The 14,873-nt window shown below is 46.1% G+C and overlaps 1 protein-coding gene across 4 annotated transcripts in view; it reads left to right on the top strand.

Annotated features, from left to right (window-relative positions):
* HERC2 (HECT and RLD domain containing E3 ubiquitin protein ligase 2) overlaps window positions 1-14,873 on the top strand; it is a 2,956,340-nt gene that overhangs the window by 1,084,110 nt on the left and 1,857,357 nt on the right. For all 4 annotated transcript variants that reach the window (XM_069636605.1, XM_069636607.1, XM_069636603.1 and 1 more), the window contains exon 37: window positions 11,934-12,126. In XM_069636605.1, the coding sequence (XP_069492706.1) occupies window positions 11,934-12,126 (193 nt within the window). The remainder of the gene's footprint in view (window positions 1-11,933; window positions 12,127-14,873) is intronic.

Below are 14,873 nucleotides of genomic sequence, written 5' to 3'. Positions count from 1 at the left end.
GACCATTCTGGCAGTGCCACTCCTAGATGACGTCTAGGATGAGGGCCTGGCACGGCTGAATAACTCAGCATTGGCCCCGGCAAAAAGAGACTGGTTTGAGAAGAAATACTGGGTACCTACTCCCCGAGGACAAACAAGTCGAGGCACTGGCGATTCTCCAGGAGGGCGAGGTTGCATCGGACCATGCCATCGCCATGGCCCTGGACATTGTGGACACGGTTTTCCACCAGATGGGATTGCGGTTGGCTGAAGGCCACCAACTTTAGGCTGGAGGTTCCGACTAGTGTCCTGGACAAGCAGTTCGACGTAAACAATCTGTTTGGGATGGCGTTGATGAATCTCTTCAGGCCATCAAGACCGACACAGACGGCCTGTGCCCTAGACACCCTGCAACAGTACCGTCCGTCCTTTTGTTCCTCAGGAGGGAAGTCAAGCAGATCTTCAAAGTGTTTCGCCCGGAGATCGTCCTCTTGCCTCCAACCCTCCCGTTCCACGTCCCAGGAAGCCTACAGGGGCCGTTCGACGGCCTTTGGAGGTGGCTGCCGTTGTCGTCATGGCTCTCAAGGCAGTGCACTGGCCTCCAAGCAGGACTGAACCGGCCGTTGCATCGGGCCCCCACCCATGCACCGCGGTGGGCAGCCGGCTGGTGAACTTAGTCAGCGTGTGGGACAACATCTCCACTGATCTATGGGTGCTGGACGCTCTCGCCCACGGACACACTTTGGAGTTTCAGAAGTGTCCGTGAATACCACCGGTGGCTCAGCAGGAACAACCCATCCCTCAGCTGGAGGTTCGGGCCATGTTAAAGAAAGGGGCGATCGGGCTGGTTCCGAAGTGACTATGGGGCTGAGGAGTTTACTCCAGATACTTCTTAGTAAGAAAGAAGACCGGTGGCTGGAGGCCCATTCTCGATCTATGACTCAACAAGTCCCAAACATTCAGGGATGGTCCTGTTGCAATGCGTGCTTGGCCAACTGGAAGAGGGAGACTTCCTGTCGTCGTTGGATCTAGAAGATGCTTACTTCCACGTCCCCATTCAGGAAAAACATTGCAAGTTCCTGCGCTTCGTCATACAAGAGAAGCACTACCAGTTCAAGGCTCTTCCCTTCGGTCTGAAGTCAGCGCTCAGGGTCTTTACGAAGTGCCTGACTCCAGTAGCATGTGTACCCATACCTTGATGACTGGCTTGTCCGGGCCAAGTCAAGGGACATCGCCATCCAACTGCTGACGGTTTTGGGGTTTCTCTGTGAACTATGCAAAGTCCTGCTTGACTGCATCACAGGACGCGTTGTTCCTGGGGGCCAGACTCAACATGGTTTCCTGCCGGGCTGCCCCCTAGGAGAGAGGATAAGCAGCCTTTTTGGGCAAGGTGCAACGGCTGTTGGCACTGAAGATCGCCACATCTACCTGATCAGGCTCAGCAGGCTGCGGATGCGATTTCTCCAGGAATTCCTGGACGCCCGTTGGATCCAGCTGTCAAAAAGCTTCAAGGCCAGGATTCGGCTCAACGAGGAGTTCCGTCGAACGATAAGGTGCTGGGGCGTGTGCTCCAACATCGCCGGATGCACAGACTTCCAGAACCCTCGTACCATGATACTGTCACAGCAGACGCTTCCCTGGAGTGCTGGGGAGCCCACACCGGATGTCTCAAAGGAGGAGAAGGAGCTACACATCAACGTCCTAGAACTGCGAGCAGTGTTTTGGGCCCTCGGGTCATTCCTTCCGTACTTCAAGGGCAAAGTGGTGAGGGTCTTCACGCACAATACCACCACAATGTTTTACATCAGAAAGCAGGGGGGCACCAGGTCCCGGTGGTCTCCAGAGAGGTGCAGGAACTGTGGCACTGGGCCATTGCCCAAGGGATATTTCTCATTCCTTTTCACCTGGCAGGAGTAAAGAACACTGTCACCGACTCTCTCAGCAGGGAGCTGCGCTCTTGCCCCCAGTGGGAGCTTCGGCAGGATCAAGTGGACAGCCTCTTCCTCAGGTAGGGCAGACCCCAGATCAATCTATTTGCGACGGTGACGAACACCAAGTGCCAGAGATTTGCCAGCAGGTTCCCCCCAGCCGAGGAGCATGGGAGACGCATTCTCCTTCCCGTGGGAAGGCCTGTTCCTGTACACGTTCCCTCCATTACCTCTAATACGAGTCATCCGTCAACTCAGACGGTGTCTTTGCAGGATGATCTTGTCGCACCAGTGTGGCCGAGGCAGATCTGGTACTCTGACCTCAGCATGTCAGCGTTGCTTCCAGTCAAGCTACCAGTGGTCGCGAATCTGCTCGCCAGTGAAGGAGGCGCAAACCTGCACCATGACCCAGGGTTGCTGAACCTAAAGGCCTGGCTCCTGCGGCACTGGAGTTTGGTGGTTACGAGCTACCGGCAGACTGCAAGGAGGTCCTTGCTAGAGCCAGGGCATCGTCCACGCTTAAGTGCTACGGGCACAAATGGAAACATTTTGCGACTTGGTGCCGGTCGTGAAGATTAACCCTCCGAGTGTCACGGCCCCCCAAGTCCTTCCGTACTTGTTTTCTTTGACTGAGTCGGGGTTTGCTCTCACACCTCCATCAAAGTGCATCTGGCGGCTATCTCCAGCTACAACAAGTCCCCGTGGCGGTCTTCTCTTTGGTCACATAGTTTAGTCAAGGAGTTCATTAAAGTACTATTCTGATCGTTCCCGCCGGTGAAGGAGCCTGCCCTGGCGTGGGAACCCAATGTGGTGCTGACGTGGCTCATGGGGGTCTCCTTCGAGCCTATGCATCAAGCTCCTCTTAGGTTCCTTTCTTGGAAGACCGCTTTTCTCGTGGCCATCACCTCTGCCAGGAGAGTGGGTAAGATCCAGGCCCTGTCCTGTAAGCAGCCCTACTTGACTTTCCACGATACGAGGGTGGTTCTGTGGACACACCCCTCCTTCATGCCCAAGGTTCAGTCGGAATTTCATCTCAACGAACCCTTGGTGTTACCTGTGTTTTTTCCGACGCCTTCGTCACCGGCTAAAAGGACTTTGCACTCGTTGGATGTGGCTCGAGCGCTGAAGATTTATGTGGCCCGCACAAAGAATTTCCTGAAGACTTTTAAGCTTTTTGTGAACTTTGGTCCTGTGAACCATGGGAAGGCCTTGTACAAGGCTTCCATCTCCAGGTGGCTCTCCGGCTGCATCACTCATCGTCATCGGTTAGCAAACCGTCCGCCACCTGGTTATCCGGGAGCCCATTCCACCAGAGCGATCGCTGCAACGACGGTTTTCCTGTCTGGTGTGCCCCTGCTGGACATCTGCAGGGCTGCTACATGGAGGTCTCAGCACACCTCCACCAAATGCTACTGCGTCGACGGGGATTCCAGAGAGGAGTCCAGAGGAGGCCGACCAGTGCTACGCAACCTGTTAGCTTGAAGGTGAGCCTGGTGAGGAGGTAAGATTAATTGCTTCTGCTGAGCCTTGCCACCTCCCGTGGTTGTGTATGCATGTACTGCTATGTATTTTTTATTCATGAGCATCTGAATCCATGACAGACCGCATGCTGGAGAAGGAACAAGTTACTTACCTGTAACTGTTCTTCTACAGCATGTGTCTGGCATGGATTTGCATGCAAATCCTCCCTCCTGCCCCACTTTGCGTGCTACCAAATCTGAAGATGGCTGCCAGAGGAGGGGCTTAGGGAGAGGGCAGTCATTGGCTGGGGGCAGTATGACCCAGAGTTCAGTGATTGGTTTATAGGAGAAAGACAGTTTGTAAATGAAAGTGAAACTTTTTTTTTTTACCTAGTGTTCCCGGCATGACGACTGTGAATATTCATGAGCATGTGAATTCATGCCAGACCAATGCTGGAGAACAGCTTGTTCCACACCTGGATTTTACAGTAGCCGTACAGCAGGTGCGTCATACGTTCACAGGGGTGATAAAACTCTTACGAGAAAGAAATGTCTCCTACGCCATACTCTTTTCGGCCCACCTCAAGTTTCAACATAAGACTTTTTTCTTCACAGTCCCGGCCGAGGCAGTATCCTTTATTGAAACACATTGTGGGATGTTTTTACCCATGTATCCAAGCCCTACAATAAAACTGTGCAGTACTGGCATGGAAAACATCATGATGGCCAGAACTCCCCAGAGAGTGCACAGGGAAAACATGAAGAATAGGCTGCCACCCATTTTTGCCTATGTTGTGAGCACAGGAGGGCACTGCCTAAAACCACCATTGGGCTGCACACACAGTAGCCTGAAACCATTGGGAATGGCAATGCTGATTGCCAAAAAAGCAACTCAGAACTGTGGGGAATTCATTTTCTTAATCCCAAAAATGGTTGCATCACCAGTACTCACCACTATCAGAAAGCCGGCGTTTTAAAACCACCAGACTTTTGTGTAAAACTGCACAAATGAAACAAAACCAGACCAAGGAAAGACTTGCTAAGAGGTGGAAGAATGTAAAACCATATTCTGAAATGACTTGAAGGAAGTAATTATTTAATGTATAGGTACAAGTTGTCAGTTTGATTTGAATGTAGAAAACTGGGAACAAAAAGTGACATTTAGCTGAAACCTGGCTTAGTGAAACTGGATTCTGCCTGACAACTATCCCCGACAGGAGAAACCTGCTCAGCCACTCTTTCCCTTGCCAAAAGGAGTCGTCACCTCTCTGATTAGATTATTGGTGGAGCAGCTGGGGACTACAGGGAGTTGAACAAAGGCCTGTCCTGGACTCAGGCAAATGTTATATTGGGGGGGCCGTAAAGTGGCTTCCTCTTAGGGGAAACTGGGAGGGGCAGTGCCTCTGCTAGCAGCTGAGCTTGGGGGAAGTGGATAAACCAGTTATTTCACCCTGTGATGTGGGAAGCCACACCCCTTTTTGACCAGGGCATAATTTTAAAAAGATAGATAACTCAAAGTGCGGACTTGTCAGAATTATATAAGTAATATAATTATTTTTGTGATTTTTCTGTGAACATTTTGAGATGCGTTAGGACCCTGTGGTGTATTCTGGGGGGTTGCTAGCGGAAAATAGGGTCTCACTCCAAATGTCTGCATGTTAAAAATCTGACACTTCATCAATTAATGTCGATACTCCTTGCGCACATGTGTGTAAATTTGGGTAAATGTCCGATATTGCAAAACCAGTTAAAAAGCGCAAAATGTTGTCATTTTTTAATGCAAGCCCCCAGGAAGATCAGAGGCGAACAAGCATGGACCATAAGGAATATATAATGTGCACATGTAATTTCAACAAACTGTATATCTGGGAAGGATGTATTTGAATCAAATATAGATTTGTGGGCAAACTGACCAGGGGAGGATCCTCTGACCCATAAAACCTACAGCATCACTCTGACTCACATTTCCTTCCCCCAATCATGGGAGAGGGGAGAATTGGGCCAATGACAAGTAGAGAGGGGCAGGCTTAGCTAGGACCAGACACGCACCCATTTTCAAAACACATAAAAAGAGACTGCTGGGACAGGTAGAGAGATTCAATTCCATTTGCTGCGGAGCATGCTGACCAACGACTTCACATCCAGAGATCCAGACTTCAAATCCATCAATCTCCAAAGACCAGAACTTTACTTCAGAACTTAAAGCAAGGGCCTAAACCCACAAACTGAGAACTCTTCTCAGCAGGCCTCCGCAACCTTAAAATCATTAGCGAACTATTCCACAGCCGGGCGAGCTGTTTGAATTCTTTTGCCAAGAACAATTGCCAGAGACCAGACCAGAGATCCAGAGTGACCCAGACCGCGGTGAGCAGAACCAGAGAGCTGACCCAGATCACTGTGAAGTGCCGAGACCAGAACCGGAGTCCAGTCCAAAACCTGACCAGATCCGTGGCGAGGCCCATTCCTGCACAAAATATCTTGTGAGTATCTAGCAGAACTGTGCAGAACCAATCTCTTAGTTAAAATAATCTAATCCAAACTATTTTAACCTAAGTAGAACAGCCTCCTAGAAATCGTGTCATCTGTCATTTGTAAAGCTGCACAACTGTCACCTGTCAATTCTGAAGCTGCAAGCTGTCACCTGTCATTTTGAGTTTACTTTAAATCCGAAAAACTACCTTTATTTAATCGTCCGTATCTCTGGACCCGTTTGGGATAGGAAATTTAACTTTCCTCTGATAGCTTGGAATCTCAGCTTTCCAACGAACCTAGAACCGACTTGCTACTCCTTATACTTTTGCCGTAATCACGATTCACGCACTTGCGAATTTTACCGCGATTTGCGATTTGGTTAAAAATCCAGCCACGTGTAACCATCAGCAGTCATTTCTGTACTGCATTTTATTCCTCATTGCTTTTCCCTTGAAATCATAAAAGTATTTTTGCTACTTGATCCATCCTATACTAACGCCTCATTGATTATAAAGAAGTGTGCTAGTGTCAGATTACCCATTGTTGATTAACATTATATTTATAAGGGCGATATCGATTATTAATTTATTATAAAAGCGTGGTATCTATATTTTGTCTTATTTCTCAAATAAACCTTTTAAACTTGCAAAACAGAACTACTTCTTGGCTCAGTGGGGTCAGGGGGATTCTAAGAGAGGGGTGTTATATAGGGGTAGTCATCCAGAACTCATGAACTGGACATAAAGATATATCAATAAGGGTTTCCATTCAGTATCCCAGACTAGGCATTGACTTAGCTGTAGTGTTGAATTGAATCCTCTTACAACATATTCCTCTGCCCGACCCTCTCTCTGGTGGCACACCTCATACATGATTGTTAATGTTCTTGCTCCTATAACATGCTTATTGTATTATGGGTCCATAGGAAAGCCCGCTTCGTCGGGCTATGTTTTACGTGTTAGGCAATGTGAATTAAGTTTGCCTACCCGCTCTGTGTGGCTACAGCATCCCCCTTGCAAGTGCAATGTGCTGTTTTGGGCTAGTTGTGGTGGTGGGGGGGGGCATCTCGCACTGCCACAGTTTGGGGTGCAGTGAGGTGGGGGTGCTGACGGGGGGGGAGTTGTTGGATTGGTTAAAATCACACTTGGTGAAACTTGGGAAGAGACATGGACTTGTCAAGATCATACATCCATACTGGGGAGATCTGACATCATTCTCATACTTTAAACAATGGGGATGACCCAGAAAGTTCTGTTTCTTAGTTGGAACATCAGAGGGTTGGGAAATCCGATCAAGGCATGAAAGATGGTTACGTACGCCAACCGGAAGGGTGCACAGATCCTCTTCCTTCGGGAGATGCATGCATTAGACAGACTAGCCCTGAACCTGGCACCAAGCTGGGGCACGCAAATATATTATACCACTTTTTCCACTAATGCTAGGGGTGCACTCATTTTGATACACTGCTCACTGCGATTTAAAGTACTGGACCCCAAGGTGGACCTGAAGGGCAGATGTAATCTGGTACATGGGATCCTACATAAGGAGGAACTCCTCATATTAAGCGTCTATGGCCCCAACATTGATGACCCGGCCTTCTACGATAACCTGTTCGAACTGTGTGCCCTATAACCCCTGGCGGAGGTGGTGATAGGTGGCGACTTAACACCACACTGGACATCACACTGGACTGTTCATGCGCCACTAGGCGTGCATTATCCAGAGCGGCTCAGGCAATATTACGAGGCATGCAAGCAAAGGCACTATTGAATGTGTGGAGGTTGCTGCATGGCGCAAATAGAGAGTATTCATTCTACTCCTCGGTCCACAATATGTATTCGCGCATAGATATGTGGCTGATATATGCCCCCTTGCTTAACATGGTCACACCATGTGTGATCCTTCGCTGCACCCTTTCTGATCACTCCCGATACGATGAAGGTTGGAATTCCCTGCTGCAGGGGTAACCTGCCCGCCGTGGAGATTTAAACCAGCAGCACTCATAGACACGGCCTTCTCTAAATAATTGCGTGAACAAATAGCGATCTTCTTTGAAACAAATGTGGGGTCCGTCGCCATGTCGGCCGATTTCAGAGTCATTAAATGTATCAGGAGAGTTCTGGCTAGAAAATGAGCTGTTCTGGGTGCCCTGCAACAAAAGGGTGGGTAATCCCCACACAAGGACCTTTACCTTGAGATACAATTGGCATTGGTGGAATGTAGGCATTTAGCTCAGAGTGAGGTTGGGTTAATGGACAGACCGTAGATGGCCAAAAAGTATGGTGAGGCGGACAGACCAGGCCAAACGCTAGCCTGTTATATATAAACGTACACAATCAGTAACTACTGGCACTGTGGGGAATGGATCTTCAGATAGAATTCATGGATTCTCAATGGAAAGCGCACTGTCTATTGTGCAAGGGGGTATCATTGAACTCGAAGTATAGACTTACAGTCCATCCAAAACCTTAAAAATGTAATACTCCCCCGGCAAAACTTAACCTGTTCTGGGCAAATGGGACAAAGGTTTGCCCAGATGCGGGGATGATGCTCCTCACTGGCTGCACATGCTCTGGTTCTGCCCCAAACTACGTGTGTCCTGGGATGCTGTTAAAGCTACTTTATCTGAGATAATGGGGGAGCATTTGGCCCCATCACCATGTGACTGTATACTAGGCTATGTTGACCATATGGGTGTAACCCAGCGCACGTTCTTGAACTTGGTTTTGCTTCTGGCCAAGAGAGCTATCCTTATGAGCTGGACACATAAACAATCCCCCACAAAAGAGAGATGGATGCTCAACATTGTCTGGGCTAATGATACAGAAGAACTATATATCACTTTAGTGCCAGGTGCCAGCAATCCTAAGAACATATGGTCTGAATTCTGAGCGTATCGAGCAAGGGTTCACCAGTTACACTGAATTGAACTGTCGGAACTCCCAACTTTTTTTGATGCAGGTCTATAAGTGTGTATTTAGCATGATTGTATTGTGATTTGACCATGTTTCTCTACTCGATGTACGGTAATGATGTCGATATATACCAAGTGTAACAAAAAAAAAGTTAAAAAAAAACACCTAGTTAAATACAAATATATTTCTTTTATAAACATGGGCAGGTAAGTAAATACTCTTTTTAGATACCCATAACACATCGGAAATAGCAACAATATTTTTCAATGGTGACTCCTTCAATTGTAGTTGCTTGCGGTTACAATTTTTACAAAGAATGACACTAATTACGGTTATACCATATTACCCAGATAACACAAGTATAGGAACCCGGCGAGGGACACCCTCAAGGACACAAGCTGTGCAGCCTGTGCCAAAGGTAGGGGTAGACACCCAAACACTTTGTACCTCACGCCAGTCACACTGGAGCGACTCTTCGGCTTAAGGTACAGTACGTTAGGTTAGAAGCAAACGTAGCTGGATTCTCTCCTGTGCAGCAGCGACGGAACTGGTCTCCTGATTCCTCGGTCTGGTGACGAAAGGAAGTACTCTGAATGGGATGTTGCAGCAGCAGCAGTCGTGCGGGGGAGCACCCTTGGCACAGATTTCTTCAGTCTCCCTGGTCAGTCTGCGGTTTTGGCGCCTTTTTATCAGCTCCAACAAAGGATGTTTATCGCCCGGTTGATCTTCTACGATACGGTATTCCTATACTCTGGTGAGGCGACTTAGATGGCAAGGATCATGGCTCTGGAGGTCCAACTGGAGCTCACGAAAGATCTGGATGGATTTTTACAGAAAGGTCGGGTGGCTATCCAATCAGGCCAGCCAGTCCCCCCTGTGGTAACTGGTTCTATTCAGGCATTTTGGCAGACAAATGGCAGGGGAGTGTTAAACGTCTCCCCACTTCCTGCCTTTGCAGACACTGGAGCCTAGGCGGGAAGACCCAAGGGTTCCCACCAAAGGCAAAACACACACACACAGACCTCCCACTCCCAAAATGGTAGAAGGGCTAACAAAGGACAACCAAACTCGAAATGGCAAAAAAAGAAAGGAGCCACCATTGTAGAACATAGGTGACCCTATTGTGTGTAACCGAGACTGTGGATACAGTCTGTGGTACAAAATAGCACAATAATTGTTAGAACACGTCCACTGCCACCAGCTATAACTGTAGTGTTGTCTTTGTGACTAGAAAGCCATAGTAGCAGAGAGAAGGGAGATACTAGGTATCCCCTTCACACTCCACATAAGGTGGTGTGTGCTTATCTCTCATAGTATATAGTTTTAGAAGGGAGGGAAGTATCCTTACTAACTGTAGCTTTTAAGGATAATCTTAAAAGAGAACCTAAAGGACTCCCAGCAACACTGCACATATGGTGCTGTGTGCTGCTAAAGTTCAACACAGATGCCTTTAAAGAGAGATGGAGGAAAGTAGACCGCACAGTAAAGATAAAACACAGAACAGAGTTCCTCACTAGGAGAGGGTATGAATTATAAAAATGATAAATCTCCTTAACACTAATGTCGCTTTTCATCTATTGTACTTGCATACTTGATGTAGCCCCAGGCACCATGAGGTTAGTCTTTGCCAGTCTGTATTCACTCACCCAATATGTGCACTCTTGCACTTCTCTAATGTAATGTGCACTTTTTGTGACTAGCGCCTAGATGCCTCTGGGTTTTGTGTGCTGAAATAAATGGAAAAATAAAATAAATGAATCACACCACTAGCTATCATTTTGCATCCTGAACCAAACACCTCTCCTCCAGCACAGATCTCTGAACCCCCCCCCCCCCCCTTAGATGCCCAATCTCACCACTGATGCAAACATGTTCCCATATTTCTTCCTAAAATATGTCACCACAGATTGCAAAAGCACATGTTTATACCCCATCCCTAAACCATCTAAAACTTTAGTAATGAAATCAAGCTTCAACTTTGTCCCCCCTAAATACTGGAGCCGTTCTCGTGCAGCTGCCAATGAACACAAAGGCCCAGCAGTTGCACTTAGCCACACCTCAGCCCATGTGGCTCTAATATAAATCTACAAGGGTGGGTAGCCACTGCAGAATGATAGGCCCAATCTGACCTATTATTCCCCAACCCACTAGTGTCAGTAGAAATGTATTTAATCCTCTCTCCTAGTATTGAGCCTGCTCACCTATGCATACTGGCCATCCCCAGTTTAAGCACACATTCCCTTGTCCCTTCTCTCCAAATATTCATTGAATAATCCTAAATGCGCACTCTACAGAGTCAGATATTTGACAGTAAGTGTACGGTCCAGACCACTCCATCTACAGCAAGCTTCTATATGCCACATTTATCCAGTCTACAGAATAATACAACACATTGGGCATATATATTATCTGTTAGATGCACCAAGAGCGTGCCCCTACAAAGACCGGTTCACTCCTGTGCAAGAACTATTACTGCATCACATATCCTCTTCAGCGCCCTTCAGCAGTTGGCAGAAACAACCCTGTAATTATATAATTGTGTCATTTAATCAAAATGTATGTTTTCTAAAATTAGTAGATAAATCTGCCACAGCCTCTCTAGGGTCTGCATGCTCAACATATGATGGAGGGGCAGACAGTTGTACATCTCAGTACAGGGTCCCAGCTTTTGAAATCTCAACCCTCTCGGTTTCTTTCTCCCTTCCGTCCAGCTAAGGTGATCCCAATGAAAAAACAGACCAATAGATGAACTGGCTGATCTGTTCAGACTAGAACCATTAGCAATGCATGACGCACAGATGCGCTCTAGGTGTGATAACTCGAATGAACGTGGTCTACACAATAAAACGCTTTAAGGTTTTTTCCTGGACACAAAAAGTATGTTATATATTTAAAATTAAAATGCATTTTTACTCCTCTAAAAATACCCCAGTTGAAAATGTAAGCAACTTCTGGAAAAACACTTGCACTGCTTAATTCGTGAGTAAATACTGACACCTTAAAATGTTATCTAAAGCCCTGGTTGCACAGTATATTTCATTGTTATGGTTTCCACCGATGTTCTTGGAGCTTACTTTTTTGTTTTTCAAAACAGTTGAACACTTTAAATCCATTTCCAAAGGTAAGCAGTAATATTATAAGATTGTGACTTTCCTGTTTTTCTTTTTATGATCTCATAGGATGGACCCCCTCCAGGCCTTGGCCGTGTAATTGGAGAATTGGGAGAAGATGGCTGGATAAGAGTTCAGTGGGATACTGGAAGTACTAACTCATACAGAATGGGCAAAGAGGGTAAATATGATCTGAAACTGGCTGAGCCACCACTTACAACGCAGGCCACCACTGAGGATTCAGACACTGAAGATGATTCTGGTTAGTATCACACCGTTTTTTATGATTAACAGTCTAATTTGTTTTGTTCATTATATTTCACATGTTGCATCATGTACTGTTCCATCTTTCGCTTTTTAGACTTAGTGGTATTGTTCGGCACAACATAAATGTAAGTCAACTGAGGGGCAACTTTACATTAGTGTTGTCGAAAAAAATAAATTCTCATAAATAGCTATAAATGTTACTCATACTCTCATACCACCTATATGTGGTAAAGGCACAGAGGGCACCCTCAAAACAAGTCCTCCATCATCATAGATATTTCCTGAGTGAGGACTGTGAATAAAGTCTAAATATAGCTTTCTCTTATTGAATTGTCTAGTCCGGATTCCTTTTTTGTGGTTCCTATTTGCTAACTTGTGTAGTCCCTTAAACCTTTTGGTGGCTTTTTGGTTTCCAAAGCTGTTTTTTGTTTGAAGAACATCTACTGAGGTCTGTTAGGAAATATTTTCTTTTAGCTGCTTTTCCCTCAATGGACCTTGAATAGGTTTCTGATTACTTTTACCAGGGGCCTGCAACAGACTCGCATGATCCTATGCATTATTGGGCTGATGGGAGCCGAAGTCTAAAACATCTGACGAGCCAAAGGTTGTAGTCTATATGCATTTCTAACAGGCCTACACCCCTGTCATTGTGGTGTTCATTTTTTTGGACCATGAGGAATTGCGTGAAGGAACGTTCAGTGGATTGCATCATCCGACAGATTCCTCATCTAGATCGATTCCTCATCTAGATCGATTCCTCAAGGGGCCATAGTGTAGTTCATTCAATTACATCCTTGATGGTAAATTTACTTGACTCCGGATAGCAGACCACTGGCGCATAAATGGCCAACACTTTGTTGTTCGTCTGCTTTCAAGAAAAACAAAAGGAAGAAAGACATAGGGTGACATTGAGGAATCTTTCGACTATTAAATGTGTTGTACAGCCTCTTTTCCTTCAAAGCATGCCTCTATAGAACAGTGGGAAACATTTACAGATCAAATGTTGGCCATTTTCTTGAAATGCTCAATGTAAGAACAGCCGAGTCACACTATTGTTTCATCAGCTCCTCCAAAGGCAGTCTGTGCTGGCTTTTGGCACTGGGGTCTCGGTGTCTGCCCCAGTCGATGCCTCAACTGTGCCCCAGTCATGGTTGTGATCTTTATCCCAGAATCTACGGCTCAGATATTACAGTGCATGCAAGACATATTGGACAATGATGCTGTCCCTTTTGGTCTAGAACCCCTTGCGTGACGGGGCACGCTCTTTTGCCAAATGTTTTTGCCAATGCAGTGAATGTTTTGAGATTGGTGTCGGAACTTCATGGCGTTGGTGGTTTTGACACCTTGCCTGATCTCCTAGTGCAGCAAGCATTGCCATACGCACACCACAATGATCAATCCTGGAAAGTCATTTAGAAAGTGGTATCTGTCTTGGGCCACAGAGCACCGTCCAAGACACTAGCGCATTCCGACATCCTGGATACGGTTCCACATACCGAGACAAAGTTTAAACGCAGATATTGAAGACCCGTTTTTGTCCTTGCAGCAGTACCCACTTTCCGCTGCCACAGTCAGAGTTCATGAAAAAGTATAAACTGGCGTTAGGGGGCCATGAGTTCCTCTCAAGGCACACAAGTCCAGAGGACTTTGTGGCTCAGGTTGCCACAGTTTTTTTTTTTCATTGTTATGGTTAAAAATATAAACCTTTCACAACAATTGATCAATATTTACATCTTAAGATTCATATAGAAACATAATTTAAAACATCAAAATAACACACTCCTTAATTCATATGCATATTCATATTCAGTGTTGTAAAAACAAGAAAGTGGTAAGTTCATAAAAAGAAATTCATCCCTCATTGCAAAGGGTTGCTCTTAAGTAATTACAAGAATAAATACATTTCAAAGACCATCTCACATTACACATTCCGGAATTAAAACAACTCAACTAATGCATCTTAGAAACTCCTCCTACATTGTGGCTATCTCCGGTACATAATTTAGAGACAACTGATTTATACAGTTGGATCAGATTTTACTAATGCAAGATCTTTAGGGAAGCCAGTATGATAGTTATTGATGCCCCTTAGTGGATCATGCACCATAATCTATCACCATCAAGTATTCAAAGGTCCCTCAGAGCCATTACCAAAAACTGCTGCCTCATAGCCTTTAACTCGGCACAGTCACATAAAACGTGATGTAATGTTTCCACTGAACCGGATAATTTACAAAATCTACGCTTGGCAGTGGGATACTCATTGGAATGGATTGTGTCCTCCCACGTATTCATCTTTGATAATTATATCTCACCAGCTTTGCTGCTTCAGTAAATAAATTCTCGCCAGAGAGCGCTGTGCGATGTCGTGACGTTGACCTCCCTCGAGGGCTGCCATCAAGCGTCCACATCAAAAGTAGTACAAATAGTTTGTGCAGCGCCCGTTGGCTTAAGTTGTGTTTTTACCAAAGCTTTCGCTTTGAGTACTAATGGAAAGCGCTGCGTTATTCTGTCGAAAAATGTCTTCATCTTCTACCCATTCGACCCGGAAGTCGGGATTTAAGAAATGTTACGACTGTGGGTCAAAGATATCAATAACCGATCCTCACCGTGTCTGCCTGTGGTGTATGGGCTTAAAACACCATACCGATGACTGCGGATCCTGTCAGTCCATGACAGAAAAAGCTCTCCGGGAATGTAGAGGTAAACTGGCAGTGGGGAGCGTGGCTTCAAAGTCTACTT

The sequence above is a fragment of the Ambystoma mexicanum genome, chromosome 7p (assembly GCF_040938575.1).
Source record: "Ambystoma mexicanum isolate Mex_15411 chromosome 7p, UKY_AmexF1_1, whole genome shotgun sequence".
Lineage (NCBI taxonomy): Eukaryota > Metazoa > Chordata > Amphibia > Caudata > Ambystomatidae > Ambystoma > Ambystoma mexicanum.
This window is presented reverse-complemented; position numbering and strand designations above follow the sequence as displayed.